At 37.6% G+C, this 21888-nt stretch overlaps 1 protein-coding gene across 1 annotated transcript in view; it reads left to right on the top strand.

Annotated features, from left to right (window-relative positions):
* The window catches only part of brat (tripartite motif-containing protein brain tumor), a 68533-nt gene extending 46871 nt beyond the window's left edge, over window positions 1–21662 (top strand). The window contains 2 exon segments of the mRNA XM_029309829.2: window positions 18972–20883; window positions 20885–21662. Of these exon segments, the coding sequence (XP_029165662.2) occupies window positions 18991–20883; window positions 20885–21535 (2544 nt within the window). The 5' untranslated portion in view covers window positions 18972–18990 and the 3' untranslated portion in view covers window positions 21536–21662.
* The last annotated feature ends 226 nt before the right edge of the window (window positions 21663–21888 follow it).

Genomic DNA, 21888 nt, shown 5'->3' with positions numbered 1-21888 from the left:
TTTCTTTTATGTACGAACCATTCAACCGCGCAAAGAACTTATATAAGTTATTGCAACTGCTCTTATCCAATTTTCGATCGTCGGAATCGCGCCGTTAACGCTGATCTTGTTTCCGGCTGTTCGGCTTTCTCGCCAATCAGTGCGCCAAGCTAATTTTAGCCTCTATCGATTCCTACCTGGTAGAATTCGGGATGGCCTTTCGTCCGTGAACGCGATGGATGATACCGCTTTTAATAATTTCGGCGAATAAATCGTATGCATCACGGAAGATCGAGAAACATTGATCGCGTCATGCTTGAAACTTACTTTCGATAGTCATTTATTTCGAACAACTTGCGCGAATTTGGAATTTTAGAACAACATTAGAAATCTCGAAGATTGTATGATAAACATCTCAAAGTCCCGAAACCTTGAAACTTTGACATAAATCGACGACAGCAACTTGGTATCGCGAAACTTCCAAATCTTCCGAAAGCTTGGAGCTTCAATAGATTCAAAGGTTACGACACTTGCAGCTTTCGAAACTTTATAACGATTTTGAAAATTTCGTGTGTTATGACGAGAACGAATATTTAGTTGTTAAATTTAATAGGTATCACATGTCCCAAACGGTTCACAGAAATTTTTGTATTAATATTTTCACACAAAATAAATGCAAAATTTCAAGTAACTTAAAATAAATTCTGTGTAAAATTAACATAGCTCTAATATAAAAATTAACTAAGCATATGTTAATTTTATCATCTCCACTTATAAAATGAAAAATCTTTTTTTCTGTAACAGATAAATCTTGTCACTAATAAAACAGAACATATTCATTGTATAAAATTAAAAATAGATGCACATTGTGTTTTTTCAGTTGTTTTAACAATTTAACATTTAAGTTCGATTAACACATGAATGTGTTAAATATTTAACACAAAGATTTTAACGGGGATCATATTTTTAACAAGAAAACAAATTTTCCTACTGTGTTCCTTTCGAGTAAAAAGAATTAATCGAAGTTGCAGTAATATTTCCGTGAACGATTTAAGGTAGCCCATTCGAAATGCAAAACGATATGCGTAAATATTTAAACGCTGGAATTTGAACAATATTGCTACGTGTATTTCTGCAACAGATTGATATAGCATTTAATAGGCGCCTGTGTAAAAGACGTGTCCGTTGCAGTAACGTCATTTTCACGTCGGTGAAAACCGTCTCTCGTCGCGCGTGCGATATGGGACGTTGCGTTATGCCGCAAATAAGCGAGAGAGCCGGACTCCCGGTTTAACATTATAAATATCGGCCATACGTACCCGATATGTATATATATCGATCGATGTCTCTGACACACAACGTGTGTGCGTCGTTGTAAACAACCTCACCACACGGTGAAACGAGTCAGAAATAATTTCCGCTCTTTTCACGACGCTTTAGAAAGCTGGATATCACATAAATAGGCATCATCGAAGCATTGCTCGCTAATGTGCAACTAGTAGTATTGCCTGAATCGCCGACCAAGTGTCAGAAATTTTTTCATCTCGATTCGACTCTGCGTGTGCAAAAAAAAATAAAACGAACAGAATTTTATAGCTGATATTATTATATCTTGAATATAAAACGCACGCACATCAAATAATGCCACGTGGAAAATGTATTATACATGTTATTTAACAAGAACCAAAATAAAATCTCGTAACAGATATCCTTGACTCGAACGTCATTACGCGCATAAAAATTGCATCGCTATAATACATAAATAAGCATCCTCGGAGAATTCCTGTCACGTGGACATGGTAATTAAGAAAGTTTTCTTCTAACTGGCAGGAGATTTTCTCTTTGAAACGTCGCGTCGTTCTCCCCGGGGGCGATGTCGCGTCTCCAATAAATGAGGGGGAAATGAGCCTCCGTAAATTAATAAACCTTTAGCACGCGCATCTCTCTTTCCCATTAAAATTGCATCCTGTGTTTATGTTATATCGCGGCCGGTCGCAACCACGTTCCGTTGCGTTCCGTTCCACATTGTAGTCGATGGTGTGTAACGTAACATGAAAGTAAATTTCAGGGGCCGCTGGCCATCGTTGAAAGATTGATCGCAAGGCCGAGAAGAGATGTAGGTAGCTTCGACGTTAGCATTTTCCTCCTCAGAATCTGCCCGTAAATCCATAAATCCTTCCTCGCTTTTGAGAAATACACAGTTGAGAGTGTTAAATTTGACAGATATTTGACATGTCCCAAACGTCTACAAAAATTGTATTAATTTAACATAATATGGATATGTTAAATGGAAATACAAACTCTGTGTTAATATTTGAACACAAAATAAATGCAAAACTTCAAGTAATTTAAAATAAATTTTGTGAAAATTAGCACAGTTTTAATGTAAAAATTAACTAAAAATATATTAATTTTAGATTTTACCATACCCACTTATATAAAATAAAATATCAACATTTTTCCTGTAAATTTTAACAATAAATCTTGTCGCTAATAAAACAGAACAAATTTGTGTAAAATTAAAAATAAATGCACATTGTGTTATTTTTATATCTTTTTTCAATGGTTTTAATAATTTGACATTTAAGTTCAATTAACACAACAGCAATATTAAATTAACACACGAATGTGTTAAATACTTGACACAAATATTTTAACGGGAACCGTTTTTAACAAGAAAACAAATTTTCCTACTCTCTCTGTGTACGTTTTGAACAGCCGAAAAAGAAAACCGCGAAATGTTTATCCCATAGAATAATGGCGATTGATAAATGTAATGAAAAAAATGCTAATAAATGTATCTGCAAGTTTTAACGGCGATTAAAGTAAGCGAGAAACATGTAGGAAAGAATTTTTAAAGGCTCGAGAAATCGAAATAAGCTAAAAGAGCTTTAAGAAATATAGAACGTGATTAATGATGAAAGAATAAATATCTTTTATTTTAAAATTATTGTGGTATATTCAATTTTTTTATTTCTCTTTGCACAGATACACAAAATTGTTTTTTGTTTTTTTTTGTTTTTCTCATTTATCTTAATCGTTAAAAGTTGTAATCGTTATTTATCTGCGTTTTTAATTACATAATATCAAATATCTTGATAAAAATTTAAATTGAAATTCCATGAAAATAAACTTGATATGAAATACGTATAAACAAGATTTGTAAGTTTAAACAGAGATAGAAATAGTTTTATTAAATATCCCCAATATTTGCTCGCAACGCTTTATATTTTTATATTGAGAAATTAACAAATTCGTGTCAATGACTTCGTTATCAAAGTTTGGTCAATTTATTCCGCTCTACGGTAATTTGCGATATCATTTGCATAAATCCACCCTTAGGCTCTCTTTGGAACGAGGAGCGAGTGAAACTAGCTACAGTATAATGCTACAGGTAATCCTAAAGTCTAAGTTAGCACGAAGTGTACGGTCGCTCTTTATTACTTCACCGTGAGAAATTGTTCGCGCAACGAACCGCATTACAATTAGCAATTAACATTGCGGCGGCCGTATGTTAATTAGAGTAATAACCGTGATACGGCCGCTCCAAACCTTAATCGTGTTTCGCGCCCCGGAAAAATTATAAAAACTTGTTATTGTTAACTTTGACCAGATAAATTACAGGTTTTGAATGGGCGTCCGAAATACTCTACAATTACTATCAATTGCAAAATCGCGTTTTGCATTATGATTATTATTATTATTTATTTTCCTTTTTATATATTTTTAATCCTGAACGCGTAAAACTTATAAAAGTAAACAATTCCTAATTGTGTCTTACTAAAGTTTATAAAAAATATATAATAAAATCAACGCACATCTTATAATTATTTATTGTTTATATTTTTGATTATTTTATTTATATCTAAAAAATATGCAATCTAAAGAATAGGTAAAAATTATGAAGAATAAATATTAGAAATAAGAAATTACAAAGCGATGAAAAAGAGAGTATGTTTCTTACATACTATATATTTTTTATAAGAATATATTCTCAGTTGGGATTAAAAACTGATCTGATAATATCTTAAAGCTACCTTTATGAACGCACAATGTAGATATATTTTATGATTAGCTCATTCATATTCAATGTAAAAGCGTATCGCTTTTTTTTTCTCCATGTTACACTCGCATCCGTGATTTACATCCTGCGGGTCGCATTGTGTAAGGTTCTTAAGGCTCTCTTGATCACACAAATACAAGATGACGCATGCGGGCAATGTTATAATATTGCCCCCGATGCTTCCGTTAGGCGTGTAATTGTTTCTGCCGCCATTAAGAAGTCCCTGGTATCCTCTTTCCTTCTCATATTTCATAAAGCATAAGAATGAAGCTTAAGCTTGGTCTTAAGCACGGAAATTTTTATAACATCGGGAAAATACATCAGATTTGAGAATAATGAAGATTTTATTAAATCTTTACAGAATCTTTTAAAGCGCAACTAATATTGTGTTTAGAAAATTGCATTTGAAGCAAGAAACATATTATTATTGACATAACAAATTTTACTTTGCGCAAATATGAAAATCTAACGCTGACGATATATATATTTATATTTAAAATGTATAATTTTATTTTCTGAGAAAAATGTCAATTTACATCTATTATTTGACTTAACTAAGTTAACTATAAGTGCGTATGTCTGCTGCAGTTTATATGTCTTAACTTTTATTTCACTTCTCTTGGGAATTGTAAATTTAGAGAACTTGAAGTTTGTAAATTTGTTAACGTAAATCTCTCCTCTCTTCTTGCGATTGAACTTGCTCTAGATAAAGGAGAAATTGTCTTCGTTCAAGATTTGCCGAGCTATCTTCTTTTGTCGCCTCTCATAATCATTTGCGTTCCACAGGTGTGCGCTTTTTTGTCGATGCCTCTTGTAAAGCTCCTCGTCTTTCTCTGTTTCTTCTTCCCTCGGACGAGGTTTAAAATGCCTATCCTTCTGTAAAGCTTTTCATACCCTTTCGTTTAAAACACAACATCCTAAAGCGCTACTCCGTCATAAATTCGTATGTGAACAAGTCGCATTACACTCTGTTGCACTTTTATGCGCGTCTTTTCGCTGGCCTTTTTACTTTTGTCGTATAAACTTATTTATTACAAAATTTTAACATCAAACTAATCAATATCGTCACGATATTTTATAAATAATTATTGTATATTTTTTGCCATAAAGAGTAGCTATAAAAATAATGTATTATATTTATATTTTTATATTTATTATACTGTTTTTTTCTTTTTACACAACATTTATTGTAAAGCTTAAAATGTAACAATATTAAATTTTATTATTATAAAAATTGTAAATTGGATATAGATTGGTGTTTTATTATTTGTTAACGATATACATTTGTTTGTAGCAAAAATTGTCATAATATTTAAATATTTATAATACTCATTTATAAAATAAAATACGTATAACATTATTTAATTAAAATATCGTGATTTCTTTTATATATTAATGTTTCACGATTGCAAAAATTATATATTGCTACAATTTTTTTCTCTGTGGAGTCGAAAATACATAATACATAAAATAATTCATTAAGTTATATTTTGGTAAATATTTTTTTATCTTTTTTCCTATTGATATATTTATTCTATATTCTTCACAAAACTTCTATTTATTATATAGCTTTCAAAATGCAAGGAATTCATTCACTAACCATAATCGCTTTAACCTTCCATTAATTTCCTACTATTTTTTCTGAGTTAGATATATATACAGGGTTTGTCCGGAAAGTAATGCGTCGCATTTTTTTGTGACGCGACTATACATCGCAGAGCGATGGGACCGGTTGGGGAGGAAGGGGGGTACCCTTAGCTTTCCAACGGTAGGTCGCTCAATTGTTTCCATGCGCTTGGAGGGTTAGGACGGCTTATTCTGTGAACCTCTGCTTAGTGGTCGCGTCGAACTTGTGATGGAGAGAACGATAGAGCAACGCTATGCGATAAAGTTTTGCGTGAAGCTGGACAAGACGCCGCTGGAAACTTTTGAAATGCTCAAGAAAGTTTTCGGGGACGATTGCCTTTCCAAATCGCAGTCAAACAGATGGCACAAGATGTTTAGAGAAGGTCGGAAGGAGGTCGCCGACGAGGCCCGCGCAGGACGCCCGTCAACATCGCGAACGGACGACAATGTGACTCGTGTGCGCCAATTATTGAATTCAGACCGTCGAATGAATGTTCGCTTAATGTCGGAATTATTGAACTTGCCGAAAACGATTGTTCACGAGATTGTATCGGAAGACTTGGCCATGCGGAAGATTTGCGCAAAACTTGTGCCCAGAGTGTTGACCGATGCGCAAAAGCAACACCGAGTGGAAGTTTGTGAAGAACTCAAGCAACTCTGTGCAGATAATCCCAATTTCTTTTTTTTATTTCCTCGGCTGAAAAGGGAGCTCAAAGAACAACAGCTCGAGTCGGTTGACAACGTACAAGCTACTTCGACGGCCTCCCTGAACAGCATCCCAGTCAAGGAGTTCCAGAAATCTTATGACGCATGGAAATCGCGTTGGCAAAAATGTATTGACGCAGAAGGGTCATACTTCGAACAATTTTAAGTTGTTTTACCTATGCGATCAATAAATTCTTTTTTAAAAAAATGCGACGCATTACTTTCCGGACAAACCCTGTAGCATTATAATTAGTATAACGAGAATGAGATACGCCTCTAATTGCAACAGTACTATATTTTCAACACTCTTGTATAGAGAGGTTTAATGTATATAAAAAGTTGTTAGTTTCTCTATAATAACACGCTTTCTGAATACGTATCTTTAGTGATAATAATTGGGTGACAATTTCTTCGAATCTATCTTGAATGTGCATTTGTATTGATCGTTGCATAAATATCGTCGAATTATACACGCTCCTTGAGAAAGTGTCGCATAAAGCAGATATACTCATCTTTATTTTATCTCTCCCTAATTACGGGACAATATTGTGATATGTATACGGTTCCGCATTAACTGTAAGAATCATTAACCGTAAATTAATGACTGCGCGTCAAATTAATTTCCACGCTCCGTAATGGTTGCGACGTGTATTTTTTTTTTCTTTTTATTTTAGAAACGAAGCTATCCGAGCTTGTAATTGCGATCGCTGCAAGGGTTAACCAGACGCCGCCGCGTTTCTAACAAACGGAACCGGTTGTCTGTATAGGAAGTATAGTAATCCCGTTCATTACGTGCACTGACGTTGGAACTAATCCTTCCTCGATTAATGTACATAAACAGGGCAGAAGTAAAACAAGAATCTCTTTTCATAACGAAGAGTCAGATACAAACTTTGTAGATAATTTTGTTTTATAATTGCAAAATCATCCATCTGCACACACACACACACATATATAGAGACACATAGAAACTCGAGCGGTATCCTCTTACATTTACTCAATTTTAATTTGTATTTTTGTATTTAATCAATATTTCGTTTTTCAACTGCAACATGAAATCATTCTTGATTATTTATGGTGTGAAAACATCTGAACAAAGTAAACTCGAGATGTTTAAATGCTTTATATGAAATTCTGTGTATCTTTGTAAAATGTATTTTTCGAGAGTGCTTTTTATACGAGATAAATTTAAAATGTAGAAATATATTTTTAAGGAAAAGGTTTTTTTTTTATTAAACAACGACGATACCCTAACTTTTTTAATTAACCGATCGAGACTGATTCGAGACTTTTGAAGTAATGTTAATTATTTGATAGTCTTAATTGAAATCTTACTTAAGGAGAACGCTTCGGACTTGTTTCTGAAATTGGTGGCTTCCGGTTCTCCCACGTCATACCCGGTTCACACGTCACCCTAACGTTGTCGTGCACGATGATCGATACAGCACGCGATTGCTGATTTCGAAATGATCGTTATTCATTACAAGTTGCATTAATAGATAAAGTAACAATCTATCATCCTAGCGTATCCTAGTTTTTCAAACGTCAAATAGCATTTTTTTTTTAATGTTGCATATTTAAATGAAAAATGTATGTGACAATGAATGATAAGTTTTTTTACATATCTTTCCGACAAAAACCTCTCTATTATACTTAACATAAATAACTTGGAATGACTAATGCTGTACTATGCGATTTACGAATTATTTATTATTTTTCTAATTACATTTATCGGTTCGAAAATTTTTGCGACCGATTATTGCACATCGTGGAAAGTTTTTCAAAGGCGAGGGTAGACAATTGAAAAATTTGTGTTAAATTTAACAGATATCACATGTTCCAAATAGTCCATAGAAATTTTTGTTGTAATTTAATTTAACATTATATGGGGATATATAATGGAGACACAAATATTGTGTTAATATTTTAACACGATATAAATGCAAAACTTGAAGTAATTTAAAATAAATTTCGTGTAAAATTAACAGTTTTAATGTAAAAATTACCGTCACACTTATTAATATAATAAACACTTATTAATATAATTAAAATCAACATTTTTTTCTGCAAATTTTAACAGATAAATCACTAATCAAACAGAACATATTTGTGTAAAATAAAAAATAGATGCACATTGTGTTCTTTTTAGTTTTAATAATTTAACATTTAAGTTTAATTAACACAACAGCAATAACGTGTAAAATTAACTCATGAATGTGTTAACTATTTAACAGAAAAATTTTCAGAAAACAAGTTTTCCCACTGTGGGATCGTGGCGAGCGAAATCGCGGCCGCGATTCCGATCGCGATGCTATTTCGCCGAGCGCGCGAAAACAATTCTGCCAATGTAGCGCCCTGTAGACGTGCGATTTATCCGACCCACCCACATTTAGCCATGCGATTTAACGAGCCGTCGTGTAACGGTCGCTTAACGATGATTCAGAGACCGGTCAAATGGTGCTTGAACCTCTCCTCCGCTCATCCTCTCTTCCGCTCTTGCTCTCTCTCTCTCTCTCTCTTTCCTCCTTCTTTCTCTCGTCGCCTTTGATATACACGTCACTCTATTCTCTGGTCTCTTCTATGAGTGTTGGTCTCGCCAACTTAAGAACTCCGAGAACGATGCTGCCGGCGGAAAACGATCGTAGTAACTTCCTTACTCCACGTTTGGTAATCATAATCTTCTTTCGTGCCTTCTTCGTTTTCTTCTCGCGTTCGCAGTGGATTAAATCGCCAAACGTATATCGTTTATCGTTGATAAAAAATTGAAAAATAATAATTTTCTTGATTATTTATTCCTTTACATAATAATTATCATTTTTTTTTTTAATTGAAATAGTACGTGTTTTCAAACAATTCTTCAGATGCAAGCAAAGTAATGAAAATATGATTTCATTAAGATAAATGATACTTTGTAATGTAAAATTATTTAACAGCAATTTTCTGCAATGATAGTTGTTTATTATAAAACAAAGAAATATAACTAGGGAAAGATACGTGGAAGATTCCTTCGCAGAACTGTTTTAATAAAAATGGTACGGAGTAACAAACTTAATGGAATGATTAAACTTGATATTTTCCTTTGATTACAGTTAAACTCGAAATATGAACGACGTCTTTCTACATTTCGTTGATTTAAATCGACATTCTATCTCTCTGGTAATATAATTGCATCGTTCACGCATATGCACTCTCTTTTCACGTTATTATTTCAAGATTTGAGTGCTCTGCCCTATTTAACTTCGTCGGAAGATAATCAGTGCGTTTATAATATGCGCAATTGATTTTGCAATTTTGCTGTGACCTTCTGTCAATGACGCGACAAGTTCGCAAGTGCACTGACCTCCTGCATTATATTCCGCATGCGGAACGAAACGTTCGCTTATAGCGTCATAACTTCGCGTTCCTAAACCTCCGGTGGCTAAACGACCAGACACTTCCGGAAAGTCCGAACGGTCCTGGATGCACTTTAAAGGTCAAAATACATCAGCGGACTGTTTCAAGTAAAAAGGATTCCACACTTTTGCGCGAAAAGCACTCGCTCGATTTAGCGTTAAGAGAAATGCTGCTTTAAAGTGCTCGAATGCACTTTGTGCCACTGCAAACTGTTAACAATAAAATAATGTAACTCTTTTCATTTTTTTTCACATTACATATGAATTATCGATTTTTTTTCCTTTTTCTTTGTCATGCAGAATTGATATTAATTAGGATTATCGTAGAGAAGAATTCGTTGTGTAATAGCCAAGTCTAAATATTTTGAATCATGATGTGCAATGATACATCAACACTTGAATGTGGAACAATTGTGTTTACTCTTTTAAAATGGGATCTATTATATCACTAATAGCAATGATTTCAGTTATAAATATAGACTGCAAACAGTGAAAGCTCAGTGAGAAGAATTAGTTAGTGATTAGTGGCTAATTTTTCGGTAGAAATCCACATATAAAAACTTTCGCGACTTTAATTAATTAAGAGTTCAATTTTATATAAATCAGAATCTTTAATATTTTAAATATGAATCGTAGTGAATCGAGTTTTTTTTACATTTCACTCGATTTTGCGATTACATAATTGATAAAGATAAAAACTTTTTATAATTAAAGAATTTTATTTGTATCTATATTGTACGTCTAATAAATTATTAGCAGAATATATGATCAGAGATATCTGTGCATACGACGAAGGTCAAACTAAACGTCGTTTTGAAAGAATTCGTTCTCTCAGTTTTCCGCAATCTTGGAACGAAAATTTTCCACCCGCGCGTTGGGACCTAACGATCTCGTTACAACCACTTCCGTTTCCGTTGTCGACACTGGCACGCAGACACGATCGATCTGGCGTCTGGTAAGCTTCCGTCTCGCTTTATCCTTCCCCTCTAGCTTAGAATATTTTCTCCTTTTATAGGAATAAATCCTTCGCTTCCTTTTTAATAAAAACAGCAAAACTTTGTTTTCTTTATTTTTTTTTGTCTGTTGTGTTGTTATTCTTGTTTTTTCTGTACAGTCTATTCTTCTTCGTTTATTTACTTTATATATATTTATCACTTTTATAAATACCTGATATATTGTTAGCTTGTCATTTTTATTTTGACGCACGTCAGTCTAGAATAATCAATAATTAATTTTTCCTCTCGCGTTAGAGAATTCTCTTACTTTCTTCAAGTCTAAATATTCTGAATCGTGATGAGAGAGCGATGATATATCAACACTCGGACATAGAACAATTATATGTGTCTATTCTCTTAAATGGAATCAGTGTATTATTACTGATAGCAATAATCGAGTTATAAATATATCTCCGCAAACAATAAAATCTGATCAAGAATAGTTAGTATTAAAAGTGACTAATTTTTTTTTTGCGAAATCTTATTCGGTCTTTGTAATCGATCGGACAAAGAGAAGAGCAAAATGTGTTATACTTTAATCAGCATCATTTTTACACAGTAGTAAAATTTGTGTTCTCTCGTTAAAAAGAAGTTAATTTTTATGTTAAATATTTAATACATTTATGTGTTAATTTAACATGTTGCAGTTGTGTTAATCAAACTTGAATGTTGAATTATTAAAACAATTGAAAAAACACAATGTGTATCTATTTTTAATTTTACAATAAATATATTCTGTTTTATTAATAACAAGATTTATCTAAAGTGCGAGAGAAAAATATAGATCCGAAAGTCGCAGAATCGGGAATCGAACCCGAGACCTTTCGCTTGCCGGGCGACTGCTCTTCCAACTGAGCTGTTCAGATCCTTTCGATTCTATACTTTTCTCTGTTATATATATTAATGTTGGTAAATAAACGCCTTTAAGCCAGCGTGTATAAATTAAGAGTTTAACTAGGCTCTGTAATATATAAATATAAATTTAACATATATAAGATAGGCAATAAGAGCCAAATCGCGGATGACAGTGCGTTATTCTAAACGAAACTAAATTTTTTCGTTAGAAATAAATACCTGTGCACAAGGCACCAAATTTTTACTTGGACACGGCCAAGATATAGAATTGGAATAATCTCTACAAGAGATTTTTAATTCCATGTATCCCCTATTCCCCCTAAAGAAATAAAGTGCGAGAGAAAAATATAGATCCGAAAGTCGCAGAATCGGGAATCGAACCCGAGACCTTTCGCTTGCCGGGCGACTGCTCTTCCAACTGAGCTATTCAGAACCTTTCGATTCTATACTTTTCTCTGTTATATATATTAATGTTGGTAAATAAACGCCTTTAAGCCAGCGTGTATAAATTAAGAGTTTAACTAGGCTCTGTAATATATAAATATAAATTTAACATATATAAGATAGGCAATAAGAGCCAAATCGCGGATGACAGTGCGTTATTCTAAACGAAACTAAATTTTTTCGTTAGAAATAAATACCTGTGCACAAGGCACCAAATTTTTACTTGGACACGGCCAAGATATAAAATTGGAATAATCTCTACAAGAGATTTTTAATTCCATGTATCCCCTATTCCCCCTAAAGAAATAAAGTGCGAGAGAAAAATATAGATCCGAAAGTCGCAGAATCGGGAGATGCTTGGAAGAGCAGTCGCCCGGCAAGCGAAAGGTCTCGGGTTCGATTCCCGATTCTGCGACTTTCGGATCTATATTTTTCTCTCGCACTTTATTTCTTTAGGGGGAATAGGGGATACATGGAATTAAAAATCTCTTGTAGAGATTATTCCAATTTTATATCTTGGCCGTGTCCAAGTAAAAATTTGGTGCCTTGTGCACAGGTATTTATTTCTAACGAAAAAATTTAGTTTCGTTTAGAATAACGCACTGTCATCCGCGATTTGGCTCTTATTGCCTATCTTATATATGTTAAATTTATATTTATATATTACAGAGCCTAGTTAAACTCTTAATTTATACACGCTGGCTTAAAGGCGTTTATTTACCAACATTAATATATATAACAGAGAAAAGTATAGAATCGAAAGGATCTGAATAGCTCAGTTGGAAGAGCAGTCGCCCGGCAAGCGAAAGGTCTCGGGTTCGATTCCCGATTCTGCGACTTTCGGATCTATATTTTTCTCTCGCACTTTATTTCTTTAGGGGAATAGGGGATACATGGAATTAAAAATCTCTTGTAGAGATTATTCCAATTTTATATCTTGGCCGTGTCCAAGTAAAAATTTGGTGCCTTGTGCACAGGTATTTATTTCTAACGAAAAAATTTAGTTTCGTTTAGAATAACGCACTGTCATCCGCGATTTGGCTCTTATTGCCTATCTTATATATGTTAAATTTATATTTATATATTACAGAGCCTAGTTAAACTCTTAATTTATACACGCTGGCTTAAAGGCGTTTATTTACCAACATTAATATATATAACAGAGAAAAGTATAGAATCGAAAGGATCTGAATAGCTCAGTTGGAAGAGCAGTCGCCCGGCAAGCGAAAGGTCTCGGGTTCGATTCCCGATTCTGCGACTTTCGGATCTATATTTTTCTCTCGCACTTTATTTCTTTAGGGGGAATAGGGGATACATGGAATTAAAAATCTCTTGTAGAGATTATTCCAATTTTATATCTTGGCCGTGTCCAAGTAAAAATTTGGTGCCTTGTGCACAGGTATTTATTTCTAACGAAAAAATTTAGTTTCGTTTAGAATAACGCACTGTCATCCGCGATTTGGCTCTTATTGCCTATCTTATATATGTTAAATTTATATTTATATATTACAGAGCCTAGTTAAACTCTTAAGATTTATCTATTATTTTTACATTAAAACTCCAAGTTAATTATGCACAAAATTTATTTTAAATTACTTGAAGTTTTGCATTTATTGTCTGTTAAAATATCAACACAGTATTTGTGTCTCCATTTAACATACAGGGTATCCCAACATTTTTGCTAAGAAAAAATCGACAATAATGTCTAATAATAAATCCTTTATTTGAAACAAATAAATATTTTTATTAGTTTCAAATAAATCATTTATTTAGCAGAATAATATCGAAATAAATATAATACTTAAACGAATTCAATTTTTTTCAGTGTATTATGTTAACACGAAATTAACACGAAAAAATTCGCTCCGAAGAAGAGTACATATCTCCTTCTCGCGCGTTATTGTTTAATACACAAGGCATCTCGAGGCGGCAAATATTTTTATTAGTTTCAAATAAATAATTTATTTAGCAGAATATCGAAATAAATATATACTTAAACGAATTCAATTTTTTTCAGTGTATTATGTTAACACGAAATTAACACGAAAAAATTCGCATCCGAAGAAGAGTACATATCTCCTTCTCGCGCGTTATTGTTTAATACGCAAGGCATCTCGAGGCGGCAAATTTCTCCCTATGCATCCCGGTCTCGCCCACCTTTCCCATAACCACAGCGCCGTTACCAATCCGTCTGCGGCGCAGGCCGATGGCCTTTTCGCCCGCTTCGTCTCCTCATCTCGTTCCTTGTTCCTCGGCCCGGCAACGCGCGACTATATATCGCCGCCGCGTCGCGTATCGATCGCGGTCGATGCTCGCCGGACGAGTGAAATAACGTTAATCAAAGGGGTGAAGGAGGGAGGGCAGGTGGTGTGCGACCGCTCCCCTCGTTTGGGGTTGAAGAATGATCCGGCAGTGACATTGAAATTACCGACCGGAATACACGCGAGAGCGTTTCCACCCCTTTCGACTTATACGATATATTTGATAAGCGTTATCAATGTCGGCGCCATTCTTCATATTCGAAGATATTCATGCGATTCTTTTCACCAATTTGGTATAGAGTTCCCGCAAATTACACAAAAACAAATAAACGCAGGAGAAGATACAGAAATGTAGGAATTGTTCGGAAAGTGACGTTTCTTGTTGGATTCGTCGAGGAAAATTTCGCCGAACTCCGTCCATCGAAAGAAGATTCTTTTCGCTCACCCCGTATAGAAAAGCACGCATTGCCTGTCGGGCTGCGTGGAAGGGCGATGCACCAATGATTACCGTTCCCGAAGGGCGGCGGTTGCCATCCCTCCTTGCACCCCTCTGGTTCCCTTCGCTTCGCCACCATCGCTGGCGCGAGTGGCAACGGACTCGACCCTCGTCGGAACAACCCCGGTTCGAAGGGTTGGGGCGGTCGATGCAGCGTCGTCATGGTAACCAGACGCGCCGTCCGCCACCCCTTCCCACGGTGCATTCAACCGCGGGGCTTGCGTTCGAAAATGCAACGGTACCTCGGTAACGGGAATTATCCTCTAGCCAAGGACACGTTTTTCTCCCAGCCGCATTTTTTATTCAGCCCCTCTTCATCCCCATCTCGCGAGGACGAATTAACCCGTTATATCCCGTCGTGTGGCGCTTGATTTGTCGTACGTGCGCCTTCATTTTTTACTCGACTATCTTTTCGACAATCGAGACGTGCGGAGAGGCAGATGTTGAGATAAAATTGAAAAAAAAAAAAACGCAATGAAAAATGTACGACGGATAAAGCTACCGACTTTTTAACGCATTGCAAATTTCGTTTGAAAAAATAGACGTGTGAATTAATAAACGGGAACGCACGGTCGCATAGATTTTTTTTATATATAACTTGTTCGATTTGTTTTTACACGCGTAGGATATTTCTGCGTGAATGAATTTAACTTCAATAATAGATATTTAAATGACGTACATAGTTGTGTCATTTTTCATCTTTTTTTTTTTTTAATGCAATTTATGTGACAATTTTTGTTAATAAAATTATGCTTTAATATTTCTCTTCAGATTTTGGAAGTTATTTATTCCGTAAAAAAAAACTCCTGGAAAGTGATGTATAAAAATCCTGGGACAATAGTCGCACACACGATGACTCTGGATTAATTTTTTGATCCGTAGCGAAGTTTATTTTATATGTATATATAGCAGAATTTTATAATGAATTAAATATTTATCTCATAAAAAATATTATACATATAATACTTGAAAAAAAAATACCATCTGACAATTAAAAAAGGGGAAAAAATTATTGACGTTTCTGTACAATAAATACATGAAATATTTGTTTGGATTCCCATAGGAATTTTATAAAATATTAATTTCTCGAATGAAATAACCCTCCGGGTTAACGAAACGACTCTGCGTCATTAAATACGATGCTCGTGCGGCTGGAACGTGTCCTAAATATATATTCTATCCGGCTCGAAGATATTTTACGCTATTTTGACGCGCCCGCGTTTTTGCACTTGGTGAAGAACGCGCATTCGCTTTCAATGAATTTACTCCTCGCGACTTTGTCGGCCTCGGTATGTTAAACGCGGCTTTCCGGCGACCTCGACTCCACGGACTCGCTTCCCTCAGGAGCGTTCACCTTTTATCTCGAGGAGTTAATCGAAATTCTTGCACGAAGACAGCGCGCGCCGGTCTTCTCTAGCACTAGTGTTGTAACGCTTTGAAAAGCGTTTCCTGGAGCCAGATGCTCTTTGTTCTATCGACTTCTTTCCCGTCTCGTCTAACAATAAATCTGTTGCTTTCTTGACCGCTTGCTTCGCTTGAGAGAAAAATATGAATAAAGATGATTTTAATGTCACGGTCCTCCCCGTTCGGGCTTTATTTTGGTCAATGACGAGCGCGCAGCTGCCTCGCTATCCGAAGCTTCCGAGAAGCGGGAATATTTTCACTTAAACGAATTTCTCTCTCTCTCTCCCCGGCACTATCTTTTCTTCTTCCTCGGTATTTTATTCCTCCTACCGAGCGTGGAAAAGCGAGCGTCTCGTCGCACGGTACCCGATAAATTCGCTCTTGCGTTTGGTGGGAGAGAAGTACGATAACCTTCGCATTCGTGACCTTGGACTCTCTCGCGGTCTATACCAGTTCCTCTCTCGTCGTCGTTCTTCCTTTTCCTTCGCAACCGGCGCGCGTCATTCCTCCTTTCCTCTCACTCCCGGTCTCCCCTTAAACTGATCTCACTCCTCTTCTCGCGCTGCCAGGTGAAACATGGCCGTCCCGAGCGATTTAATTAGAGGGACGAGTCTCCTGCTCTCATCGCGAACCGCGCGAATAACCGCTACCGCGTTGTCGGGGTTGTAAAGAAAAAAAGGAGAGAGCAGACGTGTACGTGTATGTACACGTGGGAATCGCAATAAAGGGGACCTTTGAGATAGGAAACGTCGTAATAACGATTACGCGTCAACGACTCTTGAGGAACAGCCGGGTGCGAGCGATAGTTAAGATTATTACGACGTTATTATGGTGTTATTGTAACATTAGAGTGGACGGTAGAAGCGATATATCCCGCTGTCGTGATGTGAAACAATATGATACTCTTTCGTCACTATCTGATCTGAATGATATGCGAGCTTGTATAGTATATAGGTTGCAATTTTTAACAATGCGCTCTATTAAAACTTTGTTCTATACAAATGCAAAAATAGTAGCAAACAATGGAGAAAAAAGGAATGAAATACGAACCTCTTGAAACCTAATAAACCTCACTTTAAACATTTTTTTATTTTAACAGCAGAGCAATTAATTACATTTGTTCTGACGTTAAAATTAAATTTACATAAAGTGGAGTTGATGATTAGCTTGGTTTTCTGAGAAGCTTAATTATATATCAAAGTCGGTGTATTAATAATTAACGACGTTTCAATGAAGAATTAATCGTCAGTTGATGGATAAAAATTGCGGGAGTATAATAATTGCCAAAAATCTGTAACACTTGTTAAAACATTGAGCGGTAGACTAATTTTTCCAATCGATACAGGGTCCTACTCCCTGGAAAACCGGGAAAACCGAGGATCGTCAGGATTTTTTTTTCTTTTTTTTTTTTTATATTGAAACATCCGGGAATTCTCATGAAATTTTATCGAGACTCGGGGAATTTTTTCAAAAATTGTATCTTTGACAATTTTACTCTTATATTGCAAGCGATTGATCAGCTGATTGATCAAATTAGCAATCATATAATCGCTTTCTTTGTAAACGTATGAATAGAAAATATTAGAAAACATATACAATAAAGAAATTTTAAAAATTTATGCATTTATAAATTTTCTTATTTTATTTGAAATCTTAAACAAAAATACCTGAAAGATTGAGGAATTTTTTTACAAAACTTGAATAGACACTTTTATAATATAATATATAACGGCGCGTGTTCTACGGAAATTTAATCGCGAAAGCACTGTCAGCGATTTCTTTACTTTGAAAAATCTGGGAATTTTCAATTCTGAAATTTTATTGACTCAAGAAGTTTTCAAAAATGTCTCTTTTATTCTTATATTGTAAGTAATAGATTTGCAGCTGATTGTGCAAGCAATCATATAATCGCGCTTTCTTTATAATCGTATAAATAGAAGATATGAGAAAGCGCATAATAAATAAATTTATTTTGAAAAGCATCTGCAAAAATTTTATTTTACTTGGAACTTTAAATGAAAATATTTGGAAGATCCGAAAATTTTTTTACAAAACTTGAGTAGACATCTTGATAAAGTATATAATGACACTCGTTCTAAATGTAATTACAAAAGAGGGATATTTAAAAAAAACTGTCTCTGACATATTTACTCTTATATTGCAATCAATCGATAATCAGCTGATTACTCAAGTTAATAAGCTTACACATTCGTTTTTTTATAATATGAATAGAAAACTAAATTTAATATAAATTTTCTTATTTAATTACTATGCGCAACACAAGCGCGCGCCATTCTTCGATTTTATATTAAAAAGATTGATATTTTTAAAAAATATAAAAATTGTTTAAACTTAATATTTTTTGACAGAAATTAGCTGATAGCTGTCAAAAATATTAATCGAGTTTAGAAGTATTATGTTTAAAACATTAGTTTCATTTTTGTAACATAAAAACATTTTTATTTTACAACAAATTTAATTATCAAAGTAACGATTTAACCGGCTGATTTCAGTGAAAAAATATAAATAATGCGTTAATTTACTAATTACATTTCAATATAATATGTTCAAAAAATTAAAATAGTAATATATTGTAAATTGATATATGTAATAGTGTCTTATACGTTAATAATATTTTTTGACAGAAATCAGCTGATAACTGTCAAAAATATCGTAACAAAGCATGTCGCGCGTTCTACGAAATGCAACGATGAGAGCGCTCTTAATTAATGCATACCTTTCTGCTCGCAGGGATGCCGGTTGACTGAAGATGGCCTCGCCGACACCCTCGCTGGAATCGCGCGCAAATTCCCTCGGGTCCCCAGTCTCGCTGTCCCCTGTAACAGTGAGCGGCAGCTCGCCGCCTGCTAGCGATTCGGCGATCTGCGACGTCGACAGCTGCGATTTGTGCCTGGACGCGCCGAAGTCGGGCGAGGATCCGTGCCCACGCTGCCGACTGGGTAGCACCGGCGGCACCGGTCGCACTCGTTGCACCGGCTGCAAGTCCAGCGAGGCGGACGCCGTTGCGCGTTGCTACAACTGCGACCAGTTTCTCTGTCCGAATTGCGTGATGGCGCATCAGTATATGCTCTGCTTCGAGGGCCATCGGGTGCTGAATCTGGCGGACTCCAAGCTGGAGACCGTCGGCAGCGGCGGCGGCGGTAGCAACGGCGGCGGAGGAGGAGGAGGCGGTGGTGGTGGCGGCGGTGGTAGCACAATCACCGGGACGACGGAACTACCACCTAAGAGCACCACTTGCAACGGCGGTGGCGGAGGAGGTGGCGGTAACAGCCTGGTGATCAACGGCGGTAGCGCCAACAACGGCAACAACAGCGAGAAGGTGCACTTTTGCGCGCGACATAAGCAGGAAATAATCAAGTACTTTTGCCGAAGCTGCACCGTACCAATATGCAAGGAGTGCACGCTGACGGAGCACACAGCGCCGTTGCACGACTGCGCCCACATCTCAGACGTGGGTGCCCAACAGATCGAAGGACTGGCGCGGATGGTTCAGGAGTGCCGTGCGAAGGCGGTGGACGCTCGCGCGGCCGTGAAAGCGGCGGATCACAGCGCCGCGGTGCTGCAGGTGCAGTATCACAAGGCGCAGAACGAGATCAACGATACGTTTCAATTCTATCGGTCGATGCTGGACGAGCGGAAGCAGGAACTCTTGAAGGAGCTTGACTCGGTATTCTCGACCAAGCAGATCTCCCTTAACGTGATCGGGCAACGCGCCAACGAGATGGCGGACAAGATTATACAGACCTGCGACTTCGTTGAGCGCGTGACCAAGGTTACCACCATAACCGATTTCCTCATGGTGAAGAAGATCTTCGAGTCCAAACTCCAGACGCTACTCAATTACACGCCGAACACGGACATAGCCAATCAGACCGCGGACCTCGAGTTCGTCAGCAATTTCCAGGCGATACAAGTAGGCGTGAGAAATACCTTCGGTTACGTACGGAGTAGTAGTAATAGCGAAAACAGCGCCGGCTCGATCGGCAAGCAACCGCCGATCGCACGACCAACCGCCTTGTCGAGCAACGGTATCGGCAGCGGCGGCAGCAACATCAGCAACGGACCGGGAAGCGGCGCGGGCTCCTTAGGTGGTCTCCTGTTGGATCGTACTTACAGTAACGGCCTGATCTCTTCCAGTATGAATTGCGGCTCGTCCTCGTCACCTTCGTCGATCGACACCATCAGCACCGTGATTTCGAAACGCTTTAGTTCGGCCAACAGCTTAGGCCCATTCTCCACCACGATCAGCGACGTTAATCTGAACGGCATGAACGCCAATCCGTACGAGAAGTGGAGTAACGGCGGTAGCGACACTTATCCAGTTGTAACGACGAACGATCACTTTGCAATGCCGGCAGTAGCCGTGGCGGCGAACAACGCGCCTGGTGATTCCGTCCTCGACCTAACATCAAAGCTGATGTCCGCTACTGCGATATTCCCGCCCAAATCCCAGATCAAACGGCAGAAAATGATTTATCACTGCAAGTTTGGCGAGTTCGGCGTAATGGAGGGTCAATTTACGGAACCGTCGGGCGTCGCGGTGAACGCGCAGAACGACATCATCGTTGCCGACACGAACAACCATCGCATTCAGATCTTCGACAAGGAGGGCAGGTTCAAATTTCAATTCGGCGAGTGCGGTAAAGCGCGACGGTCAACTGCTTTATCCAAATCGCGTCGCCGTAGTGAAGACTTCCGGCGACATTATTGTCACGGAACGTTCGCCGACTCATCAGATACAGATCTACAATCAGTACGGTCAGTTTGTGCGTAAATTTGGCGCAAACATCCTCCAACATCCGCGCGGCGTCACCGTCGACTCGAAGGGACGCATCGTCGTAGTGGAGTGCAAGGTTATGCGCGTCATCATCTTTGATCAAACTGGCAACGTTCTGCAAAAGTTTGGATGTTCGAAGCATCTCGAGTTCCCGAACGGCGTGGTGGTGAACGACAAACAAGAGATATTCATCAGCGACAATCGCGCTCACTGCGTCAAGGTTTTCAATTACGAGGGCGCCTACCTGCGACAGATCGGCGGCGAGGGCATTACCAATTATCCCATTGGCGTGGGCATCAATACTCACGGCGAGATACTGATAGCGGACAATCATAACAACTTCAATCTGACCATCTTCACGCAAGACGGCCAACTGGTCTCGGCTCTCGAGAGCAAGGTCAAGCACGCGCAGTGTTTCGATGTGGCGTTAATGGACGACGGCTCGGTGGTGCTCGCCAGCAAGGACTATCGGCTGTACATATACCGTTACGTGCAGGTGCCGCCGATCGGCATGTAGAGCAGCGACGCGTCACGACGACGACGATGATCGTCGTGCGCCAGTGTCAACATTTGTCATCGTATCATCATCACCATCACCACCACTACCACTACCACTACCACCACCACCACCACCACTACTACTACCACCACCACCACCACCACCACCACCACCACCACCACCACCACCACCACCACCACCACCACCACCACCACCACCACCACCACCACCACCACTATCACCACCACCACCACCACCACCACCATCACTACCACCACCACCACCACCACCACCACCACCACCACCACCACCACCACCACCACCACCACCACCACTACTACTACTATCACGACCACCACCACCATCATCAT

Source organism: Nylanderia fulva, unplaced genomic scaffold (assembly GCF_048542155.1).
Source record: "Nylanderia fulva isolate GAGA-0341 unplaced genomic scaffold, ASM4854215v1 Scaffold8, whole genome shotgun sequence".
In the NCBI taxonomy this organism is placed as follows: Eukaryota; Metazoa; Arthropoda; class Insecta; order Hymenoptera; family Formicidae; genus Nylanderia; species Nylanderia fulva.
The sequence above is the reverse complement of the archived record's forward strand: the minus strand, read 5'-3'. Positions and strand labels throughout refer to the sequence as shown.